The 27,354-nt window shown below is 43.9% G+C and overlaps 1 protein-coding gene across 1 annotated transcript; it reads right to left on the bottom strand.

Moving 5' to 3' along the window:
• Window positions 1–114: 114 nt before the first annotated feature.
• On the bottom strand, window positions 115–27,029 carry BEND4 (BEN domain containing 4). The gene is made up of 5 exons (XM_036853561.1): window positions 26,546–27,029; window positions 18,790–19,356; window positions 9,365–9,456; window positions 4,225–4,465; window positions 115–462 (listed from the first exon to the last, which is right to left on the bottom strand). Exons 1-5 carry the CDS (start codon window positions 27,027–27,029, stop codon window positions 245–247), a joined length of 1,602 nt encoding a protein of 533 aa, XP_036709456.1. The 3' UTR covers window positions 115–244.
• Between the last annotated feature and the right edge of the window lie 325 nt (window positions 27,030–27,354).

Raw genomic sequence — 27,354 nt, 5'->3', positions numbered from 1 at the left:
CTTTGTATAATGTAATATTCTGAAAATCTCTGTAGGCTCCATAGACTTCCCAAACAACCCTAAAATGGGTTTGTACTAGGAACTGTGGCAGTTAGGTCAAGAGTTAAGGTTTAGGATATGTAAACCTTAACTCTGTTAGGATGTGACAGAGTGACATGCTTTGGATTCTAAAGTGATGGTAACAGAACATTCACAACTGGAACTCTTGAGAGGACCGGCTGCTAGTGTGGAAAGATTCTGTCCACTAATCACCAGACCCATCCTGGGAATTTTTACTGAAGACTTCATCCTGGGAAGCCTGGTGATCGATCCCTTCATAAAATGAGCCTCCGTTGTGCAGGAAAGTCCCCACTGCCCGCCCCTGCCGGGCGTGACCCACGGCGTCACTGAACACTTTGTTTATCTGTTCCTCCGAGGGCATCCACCAGTCGGGGTTGGAGGTGCAGTGCATCCTAATGAATTCTGTGGGAATACACACAACAGTAAAAAAAAAGAGAGAGAAAAACAGCTGGTTTTGGCAGCGAATGATAGGAAGGCTGCTTAAACTTTAACAGAAGCTCTGTAAGAAAAGCTTTATGGGACATCCAATGTAATGCCATGATGATGTCACTTATCAGACCCAACTTACGCCATACACATTTTCTACTCAGGTGCAGAAGTAAAAGTTACATAAGTGAGAGTGACCCCTCTAAGGCACGACTGCTATGAAAGGTAAATTTGATTTGCGAGGCGTGGTATGCACCATGCTTGGTAAAAAAAAGTTAAGAGTACATTTCAAAACCCTGTTGTTAACGTGCTCACATTTTTAGAATGTTAACTATCCTCAGAAGCACAGCAAATATCATTAGATGGTATTCTTTAACCAGCTAATGATTTGTAGATTAAGTGCAAAAAAATAAAATCTCAATGAGTAAGAAATTGCCTAAGTTTTGGTTCAGAAGAGGTTTTCACATTCTTAAAATGTTACTATAGGCTATACTTTATTTCTCTAATTGTGATATCTATAAGTGTACTGACAAATATTTTTTAGATGACTTTTCCTCCAAATATTTAATATCACCAGAAAGCAATTAGCGTGCCTGGAAGAAAGAATATACAAAAAGTAGCTCAGACTCCAATGAAACAAACTTGGCCTCCCTTGGGTTGAGCTCATATTAACCCTTCCTCTATTTTCTCAGGGAGTCAGGGAACATGTATAGTTCCTACACAGCTATTTTAATATGGACATCTGTAAACTGAAATGAGCATTCTGGAAAAAGTTCTAAGTCAAACTGTGTTTTTTTTCACAGCTGACTGAAAGTTCAAGGTGACTGCCATTTACACACCGTTTCTTCGCCAGCACTGCTCCCTCTACAAGACAATGGTTCTGGTTGTAGGACTGGATTTGCCTGAAATTTATTTGTGAAATCCCGACCCTATTTGCCCATGGAAACTGATGCTTTTAAGTACTTGGACCAGAAAAATCCCATGAACTGAGCTGCGCCCATCTTAGCAGAGACGCAGGGGCAACCCCTTCAACTCCATGCCTGAGGTGAGAGACTCATTCACCTCGCCTAAGTCCCAGCCCTAGTGGCCTTCCTTGGGGAGACAACTGTGTTTATTCAGCTCCTTGTCCTGGAAAACTGTCAGGAACCAGATGGCTTATGCTGGGGTACAGGCCTAGGAAACACCGAAGGATGCTTTTCAAACCTAGGTCATGGTCATTATAATGCTGAGCAGAGAGAAAGGAGGTATTCTGGGACCACGAGTGCTCAAATATCGAGTCCTCTCCCTATTATTTTCCTTGCATTCACATCTATTCATTGTGTCCGCAAATCATCTCCAGCCAGGCTACCAACTCCAGAATTCAGGCATTCTGTTTTCTATTCCTCTCTGTCTTCCTCAAGCTCCCTACCTCATGTGTTCAGTAAGCATTCAATAACTGTTTCCTCTCCCTATTATTTTCCTTGCATTCACATCTATTCATTATGTCCGCAAATCATCTCCAGCCAGGCTACCAACTCCAGAATTCAGGCATTCTGTTTTCTATTCCTCTCTGTCTTCCTCAAGTTCCCTACCTCATGTGTTCAGTAAGTATTCAATAACTGTTTAAGTAGTTTATCTCTATCCAGATTCCCCACTCTCATATGAACACAAAGAAATGAAAGACTCAAAGTATCCACGAGAGGAAATCAAGGCTAATTGCTGAGGATGCTGCAGCCCGGCCACTCTAAGAATGTGCTGCTCTGTGACACCTCCCACCTCCTCCCCCTCCTCAGTGCCCACTGCTGCAACAGGACTTCCCCTAACATTGTGCCCGACTACCACAAGCTAACAGTAGAGTTCATTCTGTTACACGGGTATGAAGCATCCTCACATCATTGACCCCCCTTCCTTCTGGGGTCAAACCACCCTGGGGACAGGCCAGCCTAGAATTTGATTTCATTCCCCGAAGCACCCTGCTTTCCATCCCTCAAGTGTCCAACTGTCTGAGGCTTCCTTGGCTATTCTAATCTTGCTGACCACAAGGATGTCCACCCTGGGAGTCAGCGAGCATAAACCTGCAGGAAGGGAATCCCATTTAGGTCACAGGAAGGCCCCAGGATTTCAGCCTTTGGGACAGACATAAATGCTCTAACCAGCTGCCCCTGACACAATTAGCAGTTCTTGCCTATGCATTCTCCACCCATGGGCGGGTGGAAGCCTGTGGGTCCTGCCCAGCTCTCCCTGCTGGAGAGTACACATTCTGGTCAGGCAGCCAGCCTGGGCTGCATCGGTGTCACAGGGGGTCCCACAGCATTGACACTAGTGCTTTGAGATGTATATTAATCCCTCAGTTTCACTGACTTGCTTGTTAAAATATCAATTGTTTAACAAGGATTTCTGGAAAGGGATACCTTAGTGAGGCCCCTTATCCTGATTCCCTTGTAAGCCTCAGGGCAACTTCCAGAGCACTCGCGGAGCGGGCTCTCAGGCCAGCCCCCAAGCTCACCACGGCCTCTGCTGCCTCCGTCTGCTCTGATGACGCTCGGGAATAAAGGAAACTGTGGCTAGTTTGCTAAGACAGCCCCTGGAAATTTCCATCGCCCAGTCACTCTGAGTAAGCAGAATTTTCAGACTGGCCAACAGGGGGTGCTCCAGCACACCTGTGCTGAGTTAATACAGGTGCTTTCATTCTAGGTGGTTTTCTCAAGTCTAGGCCACCAGCATCAATCACCTGGGCTGGTCGTGAGGTGCAGTAATGCGTGCCTCCCCTGTCTTCACCCCAGACCCGCTGAATCAGAAGTTCAGGGTGGGTCTGGGGATCTCCGCTACTAACAAATACTACACAGGCACCTTAGGCACGCTGACGGTCACTGTGGGCATGCCCAGAGGGGTGTAGGAGTGAGTGTCCCTTCTGATGACTAAGGCCGTATCAGTGATAAGGTTTTTTCACTGTGATTTCTTCACCAGGAAATATTTCGATCCCTGTCCAGAGTAAATCATTATTGTCTTTCCAACCAATAAAATCACTCTTGAACTGTACAGGTTAACATTTGAGCTATCTGATATGGATTTTTCAGGTGTGAATGCGCTTTTGTTGGCACTATAATGTTTCCACTTGCCTGTGTTTATTTATTTGCACCCACTGAATCAGCCGTATACACCTCCTTACCCTCTGCCTGGCCTTATCCATAGTGTGGATCAGCTACAAAGTAATCAGCTGTTAATGCTGAGGAAGTGGCATTATCTGAGTAGTACTTGTTAATACAGAAACTTTAAAAAAACCGAACAGAATAAAATCTGAGTGGGCGAGAAATACTTTAGGCCTAAGGAAAATTAATTCTAAATACATTTAAGGAGTTGGGGCAAGTATTCTCGAGAAGGTAGCTAGATTGGGGGAGGGCGTCATAGGCTGCAAATGAAATTGGGATAATTTTTGAGGTTCCTCGGCTTCTTTTCCTCTGTGCTTTCCCCAGTGCTCCAGTTCTGCTGGAGGTTGCCTTTCCCGGGCAGCAAAGAAAATCTGAACTTAAAGCGTGAAACATGAGGTGTTATGCAGTGCTTATGTGCCATTAAGTGCTAAAGCAAACGAAGAATTTTTAAAGAACTTCTTGATACCAAGGAGATGGGCCACATGAAGCCTATAACGTCTCAGCGGAAAAAAACCAAAATACAGTAAAGGCTGGACACTTGCACGGGGCAGCCACAGCCAATGCGGTGAAATGAGATCACAGATGGACACTGAGTGGAAGGATGCAGTACCTCGGAGGCATGTTACTTTAACTGGATCCAGAGGGCGTCTTTCAGGACCTGTCTCTCCTGACTGCACTGACCTTTTCCTTTTCCCAAGGCCGCATGAGTACTTAAGCTCATCGGTCGTGAAAACAAATCTGATGAGGTATCGAAGGAGCCGCCTCCCGTCTTTCTTTGAAGAATTTACAGCCTCGTCCCACTGTTTGCTCGTTATGTAGACAGGATAGTTGTTCAACAGCTGCTTGCTTCCCTGGAAAAGCGAAATATTTTCTCATTACCTACTGAGCCGGCCGGCCAGCCAGCAGCCCAGGCGATCTCCATTTCAAAGGCGAACGTGCTTTTTAACCAAGTGGCTATACAGACAATGAACCAGGTATGGAAGAGCACAAGTAATTGCTCACACTCAGAACGGACACTTTTCAAATTACATTTGCATTTTCTATAACAAGAGCCAATGAGGTATAATGAACACCTTTGAAAGAGGAGCTATTTATAACTTGCATTTTAACAGGTAGGTTAAAATGTGTCAAGATCCAATGACAGGGAACACTATTTAAATATAACCTGTAACTTTCCTTTTCAATCTATTAAAATATGCAAAAATGACTTTGAAGACTGTGATCAAACAGGTCTCTTCATCCTTTGGTTGGCGGTTAAGTACTTTTAGAAATGATGCTGGTGGGCTACTTTCATAAGGTATTTTTTTGTGTTTCATGCACCTAATATCTGACAGACATTGTATTTCAGTGGAAACAACATTAAAAAGTGAATTTTAAAGAGGGGGAAACTGTGGAAACAGAAAAAAATAATCACTAATAATAATGCAAAACAAGTTTCCTCAAATTATAGCTTCTGCAAATGCCACTATGTCAACTCAAAAAATTTTTCTTACTTTTCACCTGCATAATTTATGTCTGCTATAAAATTCCCAGGCTAAATAGTTGCAGTGGGACTAATTACAGGAATTTCTATAACATTTATAAGCCATGTTTAGTCAATTGCACCTACACAACCATTATTTTAGTTCTGGTTGTCCATAAAATTCTACAGTCCAGGACAAATTAATTAACCCATGATCTCAGTTTTAATGTACTTCTTCCCCAGTAATTAAGGTGTACAAAATAAAGAAGGGAAACTCACTCAGTTTTACAACTCTGCAAATTTACTACAGGTTATAAATTTGGCACTATTTGGAACTGATAGGTTTTAATTTTAAAAAGTGCTCTGTTCAGTTAAGCTCTGAGAAGGGCAAACGGTATAGGAGCCAACAGGAAAGAAAGAGGCAGCAGGTATGGCTATGAAACTGTGACTGAATTATACCCATGGAAACTCATCACCACAGCATTCATACTCCCTTGAAATAGCAGGAGTGTGACTTTGTGTCCTTTTTAAGGGAAGCAGCTGAGGGAAGTGGTTTGTGGTTTGAATTTACAGTCAGCCTGGGTTTGAACTAAATCTTGGTTCTGGGTTTTATTTGTCGTTTCTTGAGCAAATTACTTTAACTTGTTGGACCAAAGTTTCCCCATCTATAACATGGTAAGAACTAAATTATCATGGGTTTAAAATACGAGTACTCGGGAGCATAAACCAACCCTTGGCTCTGTGTACTATGTATGATCAAAAGATGGGCAGGAGTCCAGAGGTTCCGAAGGGTCCTTCAGCCCAGGCTGCTGTTTCATGGCAGGAGGGGAGAGATGGAGGGACGACTGGAGTGACGGGCAGTGCCGAAGGAGAAGTGAGGATGAGAGATGTAAAACCGAGGTGGGGCTTCCCTGGTGGCGCAGTGGTTGAGAGTCTGCCTGCTAATGCAGGGGACATGGGTTCGAGCCCTGGTCTGGGAAGATCCCACATGCCGCGGAGCAACTGGGCCCGTGGGCCACAACTACTGAGCCTGCACGTCTGGAGCCTGTGTTCCGCAACAAGAGAGGCCGCGATAGTGAGAGGCCCGTGCACCGCGATGAAGAGTGGCCCCCGCTTGCCGCAACTAGAGAAAGCCCTAGCACAGAAACGAAGACCCAACATAGCAATCAATCAATCAATAAAATAAATAAATCTTAAAAAAAAAAAAACAAAAAACCGAGGTGGTCAGGCAACCAATCCACTGAGCCAGGGTATGGGGGACTGAGGAGTGAAGATGATTCCCAGGTGAAACGGGGGTGTCCTCCACAAAGATAAGGAACAGAAGGTTACGGCTGGGGGGAGGAGGAGGCAGATAGCAAGGAAGAACAGTGCCTGACATATACTAGGTGCAATGAACACCCATCGGGTGACTGATGCAGTAAATGCTACCGCGGCTGGCACGGAGCAGACACTCAATGCCGGTGGCTACAATGAAGAGCTCTTACTTTTCTTACTTTTCTTTAAACTTCTGTGGTACTGGGACATTGAAGAGCTTCTACTGTGTATAAATTGGCAAAGTTAAAGAACTTTAAGGAGAGCACCGAAGACAAGAGGCCATTAAAAAGGGCTACTGAGGACAGAGGCCTTCCACCATCCTTAATTTGAAATCATCCTCTTGGTCATTATCTCTGTAAGTACGCTTGTCAGCCTTACAAAAGGAGACTGTGCAGCTAGTTTTCAAACCTTTTATTTATCTAACGCTGTATGTTTCAAAAACAGCTTTCCCTCGGGTGTGTGAGCTCATCTGGCAAGCCAGGATGCCCGTGGCTGCTTGGCCAAGAAGGTTAAATCCTCTCCCAAAGTCTCACAAGTCAAAAGGCACAGCTGGGAACCCTGTCCCCAAATTCAGAGCTGCCCCTAAAACAAGAGCTGAGGCTATTTCCAGATGGGAGGTACTTGAGATGAGAGAGCTGGCAATTCAGGGAAGGTGTCCTCTCCAAGCTTGAAAGCATCCACTCCTACAGAAGAGCTCAAAAGCTCTTCCAAAATGTAGAAATACCATTTGGAGGTCATTTTCAAGAAAGAAAGAAAGGGAAGAAGGGAGAGAGGAAGGAAGGAAGGAAGGAAGGAAGGAAGGGAGGGAAGGAGGGAGGGAGGGAAGGAAGGAAGGAAGGAAGGAAGGAAGGAAGGAAGGAAGGAAGGAAGGAAGGAGTAAGAGAGAAAGTCATTTATAGCCCCAAACAACTCAGACTGCTCTCTGTGTTGTGGATGAGGTTACCCATGCTGTTTCAGCACAGCTAATAGAAATCAAATGTGATTGAATAATATGACTGAGAAGATGCTCATTTGCCTGAAATGACAATAAAAATAATATAGTAATAACGATGATGATGGGTAATAAAGGTTTAAATAGTCCTATCTGGAGGAAATGTAGATATTTCCCTTATTTTTATATTTTTATAGAATTCTCTTCATATTAGCCACCAAAAGGGTATTGGTGACCTATACCAACTCTGACCTATTGTCAAGTCCCTATGAACAAACCAATTTGAACAGCACTTATTTAATGTCTTCATAGAGTCATATCCAGATGGAAGACGGAGGTGTATATTAACTTTTAAGTAAGTTCTGATTTAGTCTCATGAACAATGTGCTCTCTGAGCACAGAGGGGTGTGGCAATCAGGAAGAGCTTCTGGAAGAAGTGGGCTTTTCAGATGTGCTTTTTGTATAGTAGAAATGTCAAGCTAAAAAATGTGGACCCGGGACTTCCCTGGTGGCACAGTGGGTAGGACGCCAAGTTCCCAATGCAGGGGGCCTGGGTTCGATCCCTGGTCAGGGAACTAGATCCCACATGCATGGTGCAACTAAGAGTTCCCATGCTGCAACTAAGGAGCCCACGAGCTACAACTAAGGAGCCCGCCTACCGCAGCTAAGACCCGGCACGACCAAATAAAATAAATAAATTAAAAAAAAAAAGAAAAGAAAAGAAACTGATTGGAAAGACTTTGGGTTTAAAAGAGGGGTCAGTTAAAAAAAAATTAAAAAAAATGTGGATCCTATTTTAGGGAGCAAAGGATTTTAAGCATGTGATATTTATTTTGGATCTGTATTTTAGGAAAACAACTTTCCAGTGTGGAGCACGAAGAAAGAATCTACTGCAACAGCCCAGGTGAAATGTGATTGAGAGTGAACTAAAGAGAAGAGACTATTCAACGTGACTGTCAGGAATGAGGAAGAGGAAGAGTCTGTGATGCCTCGAAAGTTTCTGCCCAGGGCTGGTGCCGCTTTTATTGAAGAGGAAACAGGAGTGAGGGTGGGTATTCAGAGGAGGCATCGTGAGTTCCACTGGTCAGGCAGTAGGACACAATGGTCTGGAGTCGAGTCCTGGGGACTGGGGTCTAGATCTAGATTTGGGACTCGCTAACCCACACATGGTTGATGTTCAGAGAGAATGTAACTGAGCAGAGAAAGGCAGTGGAGAGATGAAAGATCAAAGTCCAGAGGACAGTGGTTGGAAAACTCCTTAAAGCTTAATAAGAAAGGGATGGGGAACCACAAGGGAGTCCTGACACAAAGGCCCAGAGAAAGGGAGCACCTGGAGGAGGGGTGAGGCCCTGCGGATGACGAGGGCTGGAAAATGGGCCCCTGGATGGGACAACTGGGAGAGTAGCAGGGTGGGGGGCTCTTGCAGACCATTCGCTGAGTAGTGGAGGTGGAGCCGGATTACGGAGGCAGGGGAGAGCAAATGAGAACTGAGAGTGGAGCAATGAATATACACCAGTCTTTCAAGTGTTTAATCACGCAGAAGAATGAGGTCCCCATTCAGCAAATGCCTTCGATGACACGCACTGGGGATGCCAATGGGGACGAGACCTGGGCCCAGCCTTCAAGGAGCGGGATGTGTCGTGGTGTAGGATGAAGGTGCCGATAGGATGCTTCGGGTGATGGAAGGGGAAAGAAAAGATAATCATTGAGGGACGAAGGGAGAATCAAAGGAGGGCTGATTTTCAGGGTGGGAAGACTTGGAACAAACACTGGCTCTGCCTGAGGGAACGGCAGGTGGGTTCTCTGTGCCAAAAGAACGGGGGGAGACTTGCCCACAGGATTTAAACTGTTTCTTTTTCTCCCCCTCAGAGTACAGAGTTCAATCTTCATGATGCATGATCTTTCTCCGCAGGATGTATACTCACCCATAAACCTCAGAGTCAAACATGTATTTTGCTAGCCAATCTGTTCTGGTGTACATATACATGGGCAAACTACCAAGATTCTTCATCTTAAGGAAATTCCAAATGGAATGAGACCTACCTCGGCCGGCTGGTCGGCTGGCTGTGGGATCATGAGCTGGTTGTGGTGTTGAAGCACCGTCTTCAGGTAGTCTAAAACGGTCTGGCAGGGCACTGGGTAGAAGAAATTGCAACAATTGCACATTAGCTATTTTGTGCCGGGAAAATAAAAAGCTTTAAGGTTTAAAAAGATTTTTGATGCAAACTTCTAAAAAAAAAGACTCATTTTCTAAAGGAAATAGAATCTTCTCTCATTTGACATCCGTAGTTATTTCAGTTTGTAAATACAGAACAGATGCTACAGTTCGGGGAGAATTTTTAGGCTCAGCACAGCTCACTGAAAACTTTCAAGTCAAACCTACTCTAAGATGAATTTGGGTTAATAATAATGATATCACACTGAACAACTCACAGAAGAGACATGTCTTCTTTGACTCAAGTTGTAACATTAGCACCCGATGGTACTTTTTAAAATTAAACTGCTGAAAACTTATGTTTCACTGGTTTTAGATCAATGATATAATGCTCATTTGTAGTGCCATTCATTCCTAGTTCTTCAGTAAAGCAGTAAGCCATGCACTTTAGACCTGCTTCCTGACACAGACACACCTGACCATGTAGTTTTTCCGGTAAGTGTCTCACTTCTCCCCTCTCCAGAAACTCACCTGATCTGGTCCAATTCAGATTCAGTTATTATGTATTTCATTAGCTGTTGCACTATATTTTGTGAGGCACAGTCTTACAGAATCACTGAATAATCACAATAAAACTGAACAGATGTTAACCCAACATAGAGTCTGACATTTTTTTATACCATTGCATAAATAATTCTTATATTTTAAGATTTATATTAGAGTCCTTTCCAGAGTATTAACTAATGGCTTTTAAAGGTCTTGGTAACTTAGTAAATAACCTGATATGAATTATTGCCATTATCTGTCTTGGCTGTGTGTTTTCTTAAGATGTTTTTGTCACATTGAAGAAAATAATAAATATTTAACCTAAACCCTAATTTTAAAGTATCACCACTGAGCTTTCTTCACTTCGTTTTTCTCAGCACTTTTTTTTAAGAGAGCAAACTGAAATTATCTTTATCCCCTGCTAATAGCTCTGGGTTTTTCAGGTGACATCACATTGCAACATAAATCAAAAACTACATAAACATCCTTTTGAAGAATTTGAATGATAAGAAGTAGAAGTAGGTTAGGAAATTTTTCTTCTTGCCAAAAAATATTTTCTTAAATAACATCCTTATAGATTTGTGTCTTACAGACTTGTGTCATAGGTCACTCTTGTATAGTCATTTGAATATATTCTTCAAATTAAAGAAGCATTTTCGGGACAACCACAAGATTGTGCCTTCAACAAAAAGAAGGCACGTGTGTATCAGTTTGAAGTAGGACTTTTATTAAACCAAAGTTTAATAAAACTTGTCAAGTACCTCTAATTTCATCATCCTATTGAAAGACTAACCCGCTTTAGAGCCCACCCTGATGTAACTAAACCCTGTGTTTTATTTATAATTTTGCCAGACCTTGCCCAAGTTCCTTTTAAGGGGCGCACTTACTGGCCAACAGTTCTATGTTCCGACAGACACTTTCACCCTGGGTATGGCTGAGTAGAGACTTTGAGTCACTGAGAGCTAGAAAATCCACTTTCTAAACCACACCATTTCTGCTAGGGTATGCAATGTTCACCAAAAAGTTTGAGCAAGTTAACTGAATGACAAACAATAATTTCCCACATTACTAGAGTTCCACAAACAAACAGCCTAACCCACTTTACTGATGCCACAGTGAGTGAGAATGAATCTTCTGGCAATGGGCACGGATTACAGGAAAAAAGCAGAAGACTTGAGAAGCTAACGGAGACAGGAAACAAGTTTGCTGTTGAGTTCTGGCTTTTCATTACCTGTGTGGCCTTTGGGACTCCATTTAACTTCTGTGTGTGAGTCCCTCCTACACATTGCTGAAAAGAAGGATCTCAGTAGTAGCAATGCAACTGTGTATATGTCACTGCTTTTCCAAGTGACATGTGAGAGGTATTACTCTGAATTTAGTTTGGAAGTTTTAGTAAAATTTGTAAAAACTCACTGACTGATTAAGATTTGAATGAAACTTCTTCTGATACTTTATCCATATTTTACACATGTTTAGGGAAAAAATGTTTAAGTGAAGCACAAAAACGCTTACAAAACTGAATATTCAGTGTGACCTCAACCATGTTAAAAATAATTATGTGCACAGAGAAGAGATTGGAAAGAAATAAACCAAAGTGTTAGTAATTAAAAATGATTATATTTTGGTAACAGAATTAGGGCAGTTATTATTACCTTTATCCTTTATCATCCTTGTAAAAACCAGTTTAAAAAAATTTCTACAGTGGGCATGGATTACAACTACTTAAAAGTTGTTTGAAGAATGTCTCCATGACTGTTATCTCCCCTTCCTTTGCTATATATGACCTTCAGTGTTGCCTGTATAGCCCTGGAAGGGCTTGGAGGACGACTCTCCCATCTCTACACCCCCAGTATTTAGGCGGCAGTGCTAAGCCCTGAGCGAGGCCGGCTGATGCACACGCGCTGGAAGAAAGTGTAATTTCATGTGCCTTTACTGGCTGTAAGGCTCTCCTGAAGGCAAGTGGGTCCTGTGGGTGGTATCTGGACACAAGGCTGAAGGCCAGGAAGACTGAAGACAAGGCTCACATTTAGCTACTGAATTGACTCTGCACAGTTGGCGGCTGTATTGTCTGAGAGACTCTTAAGTAAGGGCCTTCCAAGGAGAACTGCTCTGATTCTGTTTTTTGCCCATATTAAGGGTGCTTGGGTCTCGGGTACCTAATTTTCCTGGCAGATCATTGCATTAACATCTTGATCAGTTTCTCTTCTTGTTCCTCAAGCATTATTTAATCTACTTTGTAATTGTTTTTTAAAGACTCAAAACATTTACCTCAAAGTATACCACACACAATTTTATAGGGAGATTGAAATTATTTACTGTCCTCTGACGACCATGCCATCTGTGTGCTTATATCATCAAGTGTCCTATTCATATCGTCTCTGTAAAGTATAAGTTCCTCAATTGTAAATGTCTAGAAATAAACAATGAGCTTTAAGTGTTACTCAGCCTACAGACACATGGTAATTCTCGATTATCACAATGTCCTGTCTCTGTTTAATTTAATTGACGTGTGTAGCTGCTACAACAGAACGTGCCTGACACTGGGCTGGGAATCGGGGTTATGAGGATGACTGTGACTTAGTCTCTGTCCTCAAGGACCTTACACAGCCTGCCTCTCCTCATATCAAGACCCCAGGAGAGACAGACACACAAGGAGTAAAAACTGGCCCTGATACAGACTTCAACAGAAGCAAGCATGATGTACTACAGCAAGTGGTTAATTCTGCCTGGGAACTGGGGGAGGGGTTTGTTATGGAGGGGTGTCACCTGACCTAAGTACTGATAGATGAGTAGGAGTTTCTCGAGTGGGGAAAAGGAGGGTATGTTGGAAGGACAGCAGGAGTTAAGGGAAGACCAGAAGCAAGTGCACGGCGGCTCAGGAATCACAAATTGTCCAGAGGGGTTGGAACACTCGGTGTATGGTGGGAACTGAGGGGCGAGTCTCCAAAAATGAACAGGAAGACTCGGGCAGTGAAGGATGTCACATGCCACACTGAGGGGGCTGGAATTTACTCCATGGGCCAATAGAGGCTTTTCAGCAGTGGGTGACATGGGTCTTTTCAGTTGGCAGAGCCTGGCGTCTGGGGGAGTTGAGTGGCTATTGCAAGAATCCATGTGGTGAGACACGCCTGGATGAAAGCAGTGGGGAGAGAGAGGAGGACCCCACACCAGCGGGTATATACGAGGTGGAATCCAGAGGAGAGGAGGCTGACCTCAAGGAGGGAGAGAGATGGTTATGGATGGAACTGAGGTTCCCAACCTGGGTAACTAACTGAATGCTGACCTCTTTACAAGGTAAGACCACCGCCAACAATCTGAGAAAACCACTTAAGATTTCTGTACGATCAAGCACAGGACCATGTCCCTCTCTGTTTCTTAAGGGTGCTCTTTGTTGAGTGCTTCCTGGAACACCTAGCAGGCACTCAGTTGCTACTTAATGAACTTAATACTTCCAGCCTTCCAGTATTATCAACCTCACCTTACAGAAAGGGGAAACCGAGGCTCAGAATGGTTAAGTAAGTTGCCTAAAACCACAGATAGCAAGCGGCAGGAGCAGAAATCCAAACCCAGGTTTGACTCCAGGGCCATTTTCTTCAGCCCACGCTGTTCTGTGCCCCTCAGTCTCACAACTACCGCCAACAGTTGTGCTGACTTTTACCAAATTCTGAGTAAAAGAACTCAATCCTTTATTGCTCTCTGTTCCTATCACTTGCTCTGGTTTCTTACTCAGAACGTTCATTCTCCTTAGAACGCGCACATTAAGTATGATCGATATGTTTCTCGGGACCGGAAGTCGACCCGAGCCTTCTCCCAGGGGCACCCCTGGGCACGTGGGCTGGAGGGTGGCACGAGCACGGGACAGCACTAGCGCTGCAACACTGCACTTACTCCAAGGGCTTTCTGTTCTTACAAAACTACTTATCCAAAAACCGACACTGATTTATCTTTTTAAAATCTTCGTACATAGAACATCCTTACTTAGGATCAGCACTTCGTACGTAATCCAAGGTGAATTCTCTAGTTTGTAGCCTCCTGACTTGATCCTCATTATTTGCAGGCTCTGGATCTGCAAACTTGCCTACTCGCTAAAATGTATTTGCAATGGTCAAATCTGTATTTGGGGTGCTCTTGCGGTCACTGCGGACTTTGGCTGGTCACTGAGAAATCTGCATTTCTGGAATCACACACTCCCGGCTGAGGTTGAACAAGGTAAGACTTGGCCTGCTCGTTTCAGCCCTCATACGATAACAAGGGTTCTTTTCATGTTCTGTTTAGTGCCACGGTTTTTGCATTTTTGTGCTTTTTCTGCTTGGTGATTACGCTGTTTAAAAGGAGCCCCAAATGTAGAGTTGAAGTGGTGTCTAGTGTTCCTGAGCGCAAGGCTGGGATGTACTTCAAGGGGAAAATGCGTGTTAGATAAGCTTTGTTCAGGCTTGAGTCACAGCGCTGCTGGCTGTGAATTCAACGTTAACCAACTAATACTATATATTAAATAAGGGCTCGTTAAACAAAAACATACTTAAAACGAGGTTTTGTGATTGGCTGACGAAAATGTTGCGACCAGAGGCTCTTGGGAACCGAGGTCTGTATTTCCCCTCAGAGTAATGCTTTGCTGATTCAGTGCTCACAGTGACTTTACAGAATAGAACAACTGCGAATGAGAATCGACTACATTTTGAGGGTGGAAGAGGGTAATAAACTAGCTCTGTAGTCAAGAGGCTTCGATTCTAATCTGAGGTCTACCACAGACTTTACCTGTCCAAGGTTGCAACCTCTTTGTCTGTAAAATGGGAATATTAATTTTTGTTTGGAGTTATGAAGATAAATTGAGATGATCATAAACGTACTTTTTAGAAAGTAGAAAGTTCTTTAATAATATCAACAATAAGTATATCTTCTCTATATTTGGCACTTAGAAAACTTCAAGGTATTTTTAATGTGTCAAAATTATTTTACTTTGGAAGTTATTATTTTTTAAATTTTATTGAAGTATAGTTGATTTACAATGTTGTCTTAGTTTCAGGTGCACAGCACAGTGATTCAGTTTATATATATATATATATATATATATATATATAATATATATTCTTTTTCAGATTCTTTTCCCTTATAGCTTTTTACAAAATATTGAGTACAGTTCCCTGTGCTATACAGTAGGTCCTCGCTGATTATCTATTTTATATATAGTAGTGTGGCAGTGATTTTTTAATTACCATACAGTATTTTATATTTCTAACACCCACATTTTATCATATTTTTAAATCTCTGAACTTGGTGTTCAAAGATAATTATAATGTGCAATTATGATTTGCAGTGTTTTTTCTTCTTAGTGGAACATAAAGTGTTGGTGTGTCTTACATTCAATGGGGGCTTAAATTAGATGAAATATGGTATTTTATATCCACCCTCCCTTATGAGTTCTCTTCACCCAGTGCTGACTGCAAGCTTTCTAAATAAATGTGACTACTCTAACCTGACGTCTTCTCCATAGAGAAGTTTGCCCATCACCATTCTTCTTTTAATAACCTCTCAGCTCTTTGTATTCCCGATCCAAATGTCTTCCTTTCGTGACTTATTTTTCTTTTAACCTATTTTCACTTTCTTTTAAAAAATTTATACTTTTAAACAGACTATTTTCTACTGTGATAATCTAATGCAAAAGAAAACGTGCTAATGCTATTTCCTGGGATAAAATATTTAATTGCCTATATCTGCAGCTAACTCTGGAAAGTAAGTTAGACAGCACTTTCTAGAAGCCCCTTGTTTGCATGTAGTTGATAATCAATAAGACTTTGTTGAATGTTTCACAAATAATACAATAAACAAAGGCCCTCTCGGGTGGTGCCAGAAAGAATACCCCTCCCCAGTCTCTTTCCTTTTGGTGAGGGCTGTCACCTTCCTTTCCCCCTTTTACAGCTGCCCAAGTGAAAGCTTTTTTTCCTGTAGACTAATAGGCTCATTTCTTTTGAACTCTCAGTTCAAGAACTGCTCCCAGGTATAAATGCTTTATTTCAGGGGGAAAAAAAAAAAAGAAAGAAACTGGAATCTCAGAGTTGCTCAACAGCCTGACTCTGGAGAGAGAGGGGAGTGCCTGAGGAACACAGCCCCGGAACTGACCCACTGCAGGTGCCCCCATCATCTTGTTCACCTTATTTCCTCTGCTAACTGCTGCACGCTCCTCTCGCCTTTGTACTCAGCCATCCTGCTTGGCTGTAAGAAGAGGGATCCTACAACATACAGGCAGATTCTACAGGAAGAAAGCCCCAGGTCCTTCCATGGAAATGTACGGCCTCTAGGATAACAGAGGCCTACTGGGATCATTGGGAAGCACGGATACTGCTTAGGGAAAATCGATCCCAAATCTCACAGGAAAGTTACTGCTTGCAAAATATTCTTGTTATGTGCAAAACCAGAGTATTATTGCTGTACTTTTCCTCATATGGATGAAAGTAACAGATTCCCCCCGGCCCCACCCACACCAAAGGCATAGCTCGTAGAATGCCAAAGTGGATTCTTGGGTGACCACCCACAGTCTGGTTTGTTGTGTAGCCAAAGATGGAGGTTGGGAGGTGAGGAGGGCAAGAGGGCAGTGATGTCTCTCTTTGATTCAAGTCTTTCATCTCGAGGGGCGCTTTCAACCTGACGCCCAATACTAAGGTATCCCTAGGTAATGAATCCATGAGTTAAGTAATCACAAATAGCTAATCTTTCCTGCATTTCATACTATTTTTTTTCTATTCATAATTGACAAACTGATTTTCATCTATATAGTTGAATTTCAGTATGGATTATTTAAAGCAATCATGGCTCTCCACGGAGAATTGGTTCAAGTTCATGGAGGGGACTCTTTACAGTAACAGTGGTAGAATGTTTACAGTAACAGTGGTGATCATTAGCCTAATTTCAACAACTGTCATTCAAGGTCTGACCTTCAAGAGGACTCAAGAAATTGCAGCATTTTCATCCTTCTGGGAAGCACAGAAGGACAATGATTAGTGCAGGCCAGCAATGAGTTATCCCTGACACAGACATTTCATCTGTACAGATTCAGGAAACAAGAGGTGGACTGAACCCCAAATTTGCTTGGTAAGTTTACCAAGGACAGACGGCTCACCAAATATTTACGATTAGGAATGAGGCAATGATACTCTGGACATTTGTGTCACCTGTCCTTGCACTCTGAAACTCTTCCCCACAGTTCTGAACGGCTGATGTAAGGATCTGCAGTTGGCTGATCTCCAGGACACTATGTTCTCCCCTAATGAAAGAGGACGAGTGGGGAGTAAGATGCAATATACCCTTTTGGGGGTAAAACCAATCGTTAACATAATTTATGATACTGCGAAAGCTGTAAAATCCCAGTGTGTTAGCTGCACCCGTATCTCTTTGACTTGGAGAAACCAGTAGCGCTCTGGTTCCACTGCATTCTTCTGGGTCCTGCCCGTCTCTCTGCTGCAGTCAGATCCTGCCTGGCAAGGAAAACGCCAAGACACTGCATCTAACCCCAGGGCTCAAATGTAACAACAGAGAATGGATTTACTTCACCTCTTGCTTCTCTCCCACAACTGCACTCAATCTAATTCCAAAACATTCTGAGCCAAACCTCAGCTCTATTTGGGCAATTCTCTTAAAACGAAAGGACAGAAGGAAAATAAATTTCTGATTTGGCAATTCTAATAAGCAAATGGGTAACTCTCTTCAACACTTCCTTCTTTTTACATCAGCTGCCAACTTGGGTGGTGCAAAGACATCGAGTTAGGAAAAGAACATAATTTCTATTTCTATTTATGGATCAGCCTTAAAAATTTTAAATATATTATGTATGCTTTATTTTGAACATATTAGTATGCAAGTATATGTATGTAAATAACCAATGAATGTGTACATTGGTAGATACACGCTCAAAAATTTTTATCAATGGGCTGCATGATTAGAAAGGTCTTAATGTCTTTTATAAGCCACAGACATGCAGGAATGACCTCAAAGATATAGGCAAAATCAGGAGCATTCCAAATAGGGGAAAAAATGGCTTTGCAACCCAGAGAAGATCTTGCCATAAAGATGACTTTACTACTCCGCAGATCTAGTGTCTCTGCGAGGCGGTAAAACGCCTCATGTTTAGCCAGGAGCACAGCTAGTTTGTGACCAGCCTGATAACTGGTCTGTCTTTGAGCTACTCCTTTTAGTTTACAGTTGCATATTAACTTTAAGGGGGAGTTTGCATGCTAAAAAGAGACCATGCCTGTTGAAACTTAACAAGAAAGGGGAGAAATTAGTGGAAGAGAAGAGACCATTTGTTCTCTGAGCCCTGACTCTGTAGATATCATTTCATTTTAATTTCTATCATGGACTAATAAAACACATATATCAAAGTCTTTAAAAATACAAAAGCCATTTTAAAAGAACAGGGTCACTTTTTGAAGAAAATTCAAGCTCACAGCACCTGGCCTATTTCAATCTCATTGCACTACATCTAGGAATCACTTTTGTATCAGTGGAGACATCTTTTAATAGGACCAGAGTTTTCAGGCCTACATCCCAGAAGACTGTGGCTTAAACATAGGACAAGGCTAGTGGCTCATCTTGAAACTTCTGTTTGGCACTGGTAGGCTAAAACTGAGCATGCCTGTTTTTCCAACTTTTCTACATCGCCGGCCCAAACAACAACAAAAAGCCACACATACATGCACGCGTGCATACATACATGCAGACGGGACACGGGAAAGGAATGAGTTGCAGGTGGCTTGCAAGTAACAGGGCAGGGTACCTGGGATGCTCTCTAACTTTCTTCTGAGCTCTTCATTTTCTTGTTGCAGTGAAATCACCTCCTGCTCCAGCTCTTGGCATCGAGGACAGTAGCCCTCCTCTTCCTCCTCTTCTTCTTCCTCAGGCAGCGTAGAAGAGGATGGGTGACCATGGGATTCGGATGTCGCTGGGGAGGTCCAGCCACCTAGTGTGTGCACGGGGGACGTTGCTAGAGGATCCACATCCGCCAGGTGGCCATACTCACTGACCGAGGAGGTGTTTGCAGTCGGAAAGCTCCCGGAGAGCAGGTAATTTTGCAGGGAGTCAGTGAAAACCCTCAAGAAGGCAGAAGTCTGTTGTTTCCTTTGCATATACTGCATCTCTATGTCTACATTGTCTGAGGTCTGACTGTGGACCCCTTTGCCAACAGGGCACTGCTCCTGTCTTTCAGCGTAACTTGAGCCTTCCTGCTTTACGCAAGAAATCATGGATTGAGAATGGCTGGAGTCCAGAAGCTTTCCTCCACAATTCAAGAGGCTAAGGACTCGGCTGCATTGTTGAGCAAAGGCGTCCAAGATCATACGACTCTCTGAAATACAAGAGAAGACACATCAGAGACTGACAGCCAAGACAAGGGACAAGTAAGGTCCTCGATCTAGAGTTTAGCATTAAAAAATGTCAAAAACATGGACTTCTACTCTCTGCTACACACACAGGTGACATGGTGAATCCACTTCTAAGAGGACGCATAGCTTCCTGCTGCTCTGTGGCTGGTGGGGTGCCTGATGAGCTATACCCCTAACTTGACTCTGGGAAATGGCTGGAATGCGAGACTGGGGCACCGGATAGAGACTCCCTCTCCGTGGCATTAACTGGCCTGCACAGGTCTGAACTAACACCTTTGGCTTCATTAATATCCTCACTCTAATGAATCGAGCCAGCCCTGCAGACTCAACTCCTCATTGACAGGAGGGCTTACAGCAATCATTACGTCTATTTCTGGAGTGCCCTCATGCCCTTGCTATTAATCAGCTGATACAATCCCTGCTGAGATTACGTTGCTCCCAGATGCAAAATGGAGAAGAACGATAAGTCTTTTTGAGGAGCTCACTAAACGTCTAAGGTAAAACAAAGAGTGGGCCTACAAGGCAAACGATGAGGAGCCCCGAAGCAAGACTGTGTCATCCAACATCTGTGTTCACCATTCTTTTACTTTATCTGCTAACATAGATTTCTTGTCAAGGCCAATGTTTAGCTTGATCTATAGCAGCACCATCTGAAAAGCAATAGTGCCTCTTCTCAGGGCTTCTCCCACCAAATCTCTTAAATGGTATGTGCCGGGAGTGCCAGTTAGTTTCCACAGATGTATTCTAAAGCATATTAACTGTCAATCAGTGGAAAGCAAAAAGCAAACAGAAAACAATCGGTTCACTTCAAAAAGAAAGAAAGAAAAAACCCAATGTTGTGAAAATGTGATTTAATGTTGTCAGTCTAAGGGGCTTGAAAATTCACCCTAAATGTAAACGTCACAAGAACATTGTCTTCTTTCTGGACCCCCACCCAGAACGCGCTATTTATATCAATAACTACCCACAGAGAGAGAGAGAACTTTTTTAGGGCTTATATAGAGCTATCAGGGTACCTCTCATTTCCTCTCCCACCCTACACGGAATAATGGCAACAAACAAAATAGTGTAGATTCTAGATGCCGATATCCGTTGTTTATGATAGAAATGTAACTAGTCACTTGCTGTCTCTGGAAATGTTGACTAGCTGTGTTTTTTTCTGAGGGGAAAAAAAAAAACCTTTAAAAGTGAAAAGTGGTGAGATGCTTGAGGGCTTCTATGGGGACAACAAACTAGAATAGTTGTGATTAAGAAACTGATTTCTCTAGAAAACCCAGGATGATGACCAACGAAACCAACCTTCAGAAACCTCCAGGTGGTACTTCATCCTCTACTTTGTTTTTTCTTACTGTTCTTCCTGAAGTAACTAAGATATCAGGGGAAGGGGGTACAAGTCTCCTAGTTCACTTATTTAATAAGAATGTACATAAAGCCCAGAGCATATAGGAAGCACCTCTCATATCTCCCAAATCTATAAAATGCTCCCATTCCTAAATCTCTCAGGAAAAATGATAAGTCAGAACACAGAGGCCAGTTCTTTTCACTTCAGGAGAGATTTATAGACTGTATATTCCATGAGTGGACTGGGGTTTGAGGACCAGCACAGAATCTCAAGAAATATTTACTGAATACATGTGGGGACTCATAAATAAATAGAGTATCTTAGTTTACAGCATTTGTACCCTTACCCTGAATCCCACAAATATTAGGCACGGGCCTATTTTTTACACGATTATTTTGAGTACTAAAGAAAGAACTAGATACCAGGTATAGTTTTAGGCTAGAGCTGATTGATGGGCTGGGAACTTGGCTGAAGGAGCAGCCAAGATAAAGTCGGCTTGCTGCCTTGGAGAAAAAGGGATTTGGATATGGGAAGGGTATTTCGCACACCGAACACTGGAAGTGATGATGACTCCGCCCACAGCCAGGTGGAAAGGAAGAACTGAGCTCATGATTTGAACCAAAACTTAATGGAGAAAGACTTCAAATAGTTGGGTATTATATCTTACAATGACCAAAACCGAATAAACAAGAAAGTAAACAGTTGAACCATACAAGTGGGGAGGTTTAAGATGCTGCATTCTCATTTCTTTACTCCTGGCTTTTTGTTCTTTTATTAGTAAAATCAAAGGATGATATTGATTGGGGATTCTCAATTCTAGCACACTAGCAGTTTTCATTCATTTAATCCTATAATCCCATTCTAGATCTAAAGTTGTATTTACTGTTTGCATTTTAATCAGAATAGTCCCAATTGATTTACAGCCTTTACACCTATAACATAACCTTGATGAAAGGAACAAAATATGAAAGGAAAGGCTAAAACAGAATTGCCTAGAAAGAACTGCTCGAATGTATTTGTCCAATGTCCTAAGGAGCTCAGTTGTTTTAATCATATTGATAAATCACGTTAGGGTATAGATTTTAAAGGAAAAAAAATCTGATGTGGAGACAAGCATGATTTGTTTTCTTAACTGAAGGATAAACTCGTAATATGCTGAGAAAAAAATCATTATGTAATATACTACATTATGAAGATAATGTATTAAAGTGCACTCAGAATATCAGAGAATAGTTACAATCATAAAACTGTTCATGCCTGCGGTTTTTTCAAATGCTTCATTCTGAATTTGTTCTCAGAACTGATATATGTAAAAATGCCAACTGTAGCCCTAAAGCTGAATTCTCTTCTTTTCAATACCTTATATTTGAATAGTATTTTGTGTCAATACATTGAAGAGTATGATGAAAAATATTACTATTATACTTGGTGGAAAATGGCAAATCTTTACACTTAACACATATTGCAGCCAGCAATGCTTCAGCTTTCCATACAGAATATAATTAGAACACAAGTACTGTGCGATGCCCATTATTGCTAAGAAATGGAGAAAAGTTCTGTTTTCATATGAACACGATTGAATGGCCACTGATCCACGATTCTTAACTGAGCAAAGTGTGAACATGTATTTTGAAATTTTTAAACTCCTTTCCCCCCCAGGCACAGAATGTTCCAGTCAAGTGATGGCAAGGAAGTACAAAGTCAACAGTTTATAGAGAGGCTTTAAAACAAGCTAGTTTATCCCTAACTTCTTTAAAATTAAACACCGTAAAATGTTAATAAATCACAATCACAAAGCACTCTAAAATGACCACATCTCTCTAATTTATTTTGCTTTATTGTGCAATCTGTCGGGATCTAATATCATGTTGCAAATTGTGCCCAGTCTGATTCCAGAATCCGAACCCATGTTATTTTTGTAATTAAAAATCCATTTCTAGAAATTCTTCAGAATTTAAGTGGTTTAATCCATCCTAAATCTGATAAGTGAAGAAGAGGGATGGGAACTCAGCAATGAAACACAGGCTCCCTACTTTAACATCCTTCTTTGTAAGTAAAGCCTTGAATGGAATTTGCCCATCACAGCAGATCCCCAAGAGTATTCTGTTTCTATGAAGGAGATCACAGTAGTCAAGATTAGTGGTAATCTTTTGATTTTAGCCCACAAAGGGTGAAATACATTAATATTAAAAATGCAGAAGCAGAAAAAAAAATTTTGTGACCTATACTACCATGTATCCATATATTACATCTATCAAAGGATTTGCAACTAGTTCAAAATAGATAATTTCCTTAAAACATTAATATAACTTCTTTTTATGAGAGGACTTCGTGGCATAGAAAATAGAAGTTAGAAAATGAAAGCATCTTTGGAAGCATCACCCCTGTCTTAAATCAATGAACTACTGTATGTCTTTGAAAAAAATGCCATCCAATTTTTTTTCCTAATGGCAAATATCAACACAGCAAAACAGGATGCAATTTTTCTAAATAAATAAATCAATGATGTGTCAAAAATTAACAGATGAGTTAATATACTTGGTGCTATCAAAACCAGATGGTGCTTCCTAATATTCATCCTGCTCAGTCAATCCCTGAATATTTTCTGGACCATCGGTATATAAAATAGGATGCTGCTATTTGTGATGGCAAACAAAAGCAATCATGCCTGCCAAGCACATACTATAACAGGCAGCATTTCAGCTCTGCTAGACAGAAAGTAATTAGAATGCTTTTAATGTCCAAAAGAATGATGCTGATAGGCTGCCACAGATGTGTAGATTTATGAATATTTATATGGTGGTTTATAGCTGACACTTTTATCAGTTGAAGAAGATAAAATATCTGCCTGACTCAAAAGCTTGACAGTCAGGTTAATAAAATCTCATTAAAGAGAATGACCTATGCAATTATATAGGATTTATTGTAATTCATTTTTGATTGTACTCTGCTTAAAGATGCAATTTCCCATTTCCTGATGCCAAATTTAGGCTGCATATCAAGATCTACGTGGGTTTTAACTCTAAGCCTCCCACAGAGGAAAAATATGGTTTTAGAACCATGGCATATTACCGCTTTTAAGGAAAATTATACTCTTCAGGAGATTTTATAAGAATGTTGAAAAATCTATTTTAATCATGTATTTCTCCTCTCAATGGTTTATGGCCCTTAATGGCAAATAAGGTTCACTTCAACCCTTTCATCTTTTCACTGCATTTTCTCTGGACACTCAGTTATCTCTCTTCCATCCTTGACTCATTTCATCTCATCGACATTTTGACTATTTTCAGTTTACGAGGTGGCCTGAGACCCTGCAATACCACTGTTGTGAGGGTGCAACAAGCAAATCACCACCCCTACCCCTACCCCACCCACTGTGCTAGGATGGCTGTCTGTACACACATGCTTATTGGTTCAAAGTGGAACCACTAGTTCCTCAAAGAGCCAATCAGCTCTTCAGGTGACTGTCCCACTGATGGCCACTCACATCACTGTGCCTGTTAAGAGATGGCTTTGCCCCCCAATGATTAATAGTATGACCACAATTCATGATGTCTAGTACTATGGTCTTTTTTTTTTTTTTTTTCCCTGACCATTTTCCTCACTGCATGGCAGAAACCTACCATTCAATTCCCATCTTTCCAACAAGCACATGGCATCCTGTTCTTGGGGCTATCAAGCCTACCTCTCTATGACCTCTCTTAAAAAAAAAAAAAAAAGCAGCAGCAGCACTGAAAATAAAAGGAAATAAGAAATGTAGGGAGTTGGAGGGGCATCAAAAAGCCCCTTTCCACTCCTTTAGATTCAGTGATATGATTCCACCTGGGGATAGAGACAAACTAAACAGGACATTAGAAGAAACACTGAAAGAGGACATTCAGAACAAGGTAAGAAGGAAACAACAACAAAAACTCCTTATGGATAAAAGAGTGGGGAAACTGCCAGAGTAGAAGGGACCATGGAAAGGATAGCAAGTGACTGGTGCAGAAAAAAGAAATACAGGAAAAATAGCAGGGAAAAGCAAGGTTAAAACTATGGATGAAAATGGAAATGAGAGGGGGCAGATTTATACTGTATTAAAAAAAGTAAAAGACAGAAAGAACGACAGTCAGCAAAGACTGAAAGGAGAAAGCAGGATGAGATTAAAGACTGAACTGTGCAGATAAAGAGGGGGAAACCCCCAATGAACATGGTGGCACTGAGGCTGTGCAAAGGAGTAAGCAAAATATAGAATGTGGAAAAAGGACCCAAACTTCTGAACAATGTAAAGATAAAGGAAGATAAAGCAGAGCCGGGAAATAAAAAGGAGTGAACAAGAAGTAGTATATAAGAAAACCAGACCCCAAGCCCAGAAAGCACACAAACCTCACTAAGGGGGGAAACAGAAGAAAAATGAGGAAAGTGAAAGTAGGCTAGCCTCACAATGAACATAAAAGCACAGTGGAATAAAAATACAGGAAGAAAACCACACCTCACAAACAATAAGGACATCGACATAAAAACCTCGCCAACATCTCCCAGCCAGTGAGGGATGTGACAGAGCAAGTCTTCACTATAACCTGTAATTAGATTTTCTTTCTCAAAACCAATCCTTCTTGTGTCAAAATATTGACAAACAACAGAACATGAGCTTAGGCATCTATAACGCATTTCAAGACAATGCTCCTGTTTTCATTAGGAAAAAAGGAAGCCGTGGATTCACTGATATGCAGAATTTGGGGGGCTCCAAAGTGCCGTAAAAGGCCTGAGCAGGAACTTTTCGTTCGGAGCGGCGGGATACACGGGGCTGCGCGTCCTCGGGTAGCAGAGAGCACACTCGGGCGCAGGCCCCAGGCTGTGACCTCTCCACCAGCCCGTCTCCCTCCCCGCCGCCGGGCTGGAGAGCCGGCTTTTCTCGGGAGTCGCGTACCCTGGGGTGGGCGCTCCCCGAAAGGCAGTCATTTCTGCGGGGCCCGGGACCCCGCGGTGCAGCAGCGCCCAGCCGGCGGGGCCCAGAGCGCCCGGGGTTCCCGGGGCTGGGGGGAGGGGCGGGAGGTCTCTGTCCCTGAAGTCGCGGCCGCCGGGGCGAGCGCCAGTTCCACCCGCGTGGCTGCTGCAGAAGAGCCCCGCGTCCTACACACACCGGCGGGGACTCTGGGGTGGCCGGGGAAAGGGGGTCAGGGAGAGGCAGAGACAGCGCGCGCTCGCCCGGAAAAAAGCAGGAAAGCAGCCCTAGGGCCAGCCGCGTGACCGCGACAGAGTGAGCGAGAAAAAGAGGACCAGAGGGCAGATGAGAAGGGAAAAAGAGGAGGAAGAACAAATGGAGGAGAGAGGCAGATAAAGGGAAGAAGCAGAAGGAGAAATTGAAGCAGCGGAGGAGAAAGGGAGGGCATCTCCGAGAACCGCCAGAGTAGCGCCAGCTTCTCCCCGCGCCGCCGCCGCTGTCACCCCACGGTGTCCCGCCCCCACTCCCCGCCCGTGCGCCGCCTCCGCCCCGCAGATCGCCCCTGCCGCGCTCCCCGGGCGCCGAGCGGGACGCGAGCGGCGGAGCCACCTGTTAAGAAGCGCGCGCGCCATCGGAAGCCCCGGACGCGGCGGCGGTGAACCTCCAGAAGTTGCTGGCGGCGCGTAGAGGCCTCGGGGGTGCGCTCGGACGCCCCGATGCTCCCTCAGCCGGCTCTGCGCGCCTCCCGCTCTCCCCTCCCAACCCCCGCCCCCCACGCCGGGCTCGGCGCGCGGGAGGCTGTCCTCGGTCCCCGGTTCCTCCTTCCCGGGTCCCACCCCTCCCCCCGCCCGTGGCGGGACGGAAAGTTGCTCCCGGGAGTTGGTACCTGCGCTGAGCTCCAGGCTGGCGCCGTTGCCGCCCGCGCTGCTGCTGCCCGCGGCGGCTGCCGCCGGGCCCGAGCCGTACCTGACAACGGCGGCGAAAGATGAGGACGACGACGCGGCGGGGGCCGCGGGCGGCGGCGCTGGGATCCTCAGGTGGCCCTGGGACGCGGCGGGCGTGCAGGACGGAGATGACGACGAGGCGGCGGCGGCGGCCCGGCCGGGCCCGGGTGGGTAAGAGCTCTGCGCCTGGAACTGCTGCGGTGGCGGCGGCGGCTCGCTGCTGCTGATAGAGACCGCGGCTTGCGGTGCGAAGGCCGGCGGGGGCGGCCGCACGTGCGGCAGCTCCACCAGGGTGGGTCGCTCGTAGCGCTTGGCCAGCGCCGGTCTCTTGCTGGGGAATGTCTTGAGGACGCTGTAGGGGCCGCGCTGCTTGTAGATTTTGGGGACGCTGGGTCCCTCTTCCGCCGGCTGCATCTCCTCCTCCATTCTGCGCCTCTGGGCAGGTCCCGGGTCGCACGCCCCCTCCGCGCCCGGCGCCGGGCTCCGAGGGTGCCTCTGCCGCCCGCCCGCCGGCTCTGCCCGAGTGCGCGCGTGTGGGAGGGTGGCTGTCTGTGCCGTGGCCGCCGTCGCCGCCGCCACTGCCGCCTGTCGCGAAGGCTGGCATCGCCGAGCCCCTGCGCGGGGGGCTGCCGCCCGAGCGCTGATTGACAGGCTGCCTCACCAATGCCTGGAGGGAGAAAGGAGGTAAAGAGCAAGTGTTTAGGGTTATATCTGCTAATGATAATGGGGGCGGGGGCGGGGCCTGGCGCCG

Source organism: Balaenoptera musculus, chromosome 5 (assembly GCF_009873245.2).
Source record: "Balaenoptera musculus isolate JJ_BM4_2016_0621 chromosome 5, mBalMus1.pri.v3, whole genome shotgun sequence".
NCBI classification, from domain to species: domain Eukaryota; kingdom Metazoa; phylum Chordata; class Mammalia; order Artiodactyla; family Balaenopteridae; genus Balaenoptera; species Balaenoptera musculus.
This window is presented reverse-complemented; position numbering and strand designations above follow the sequence as displayed.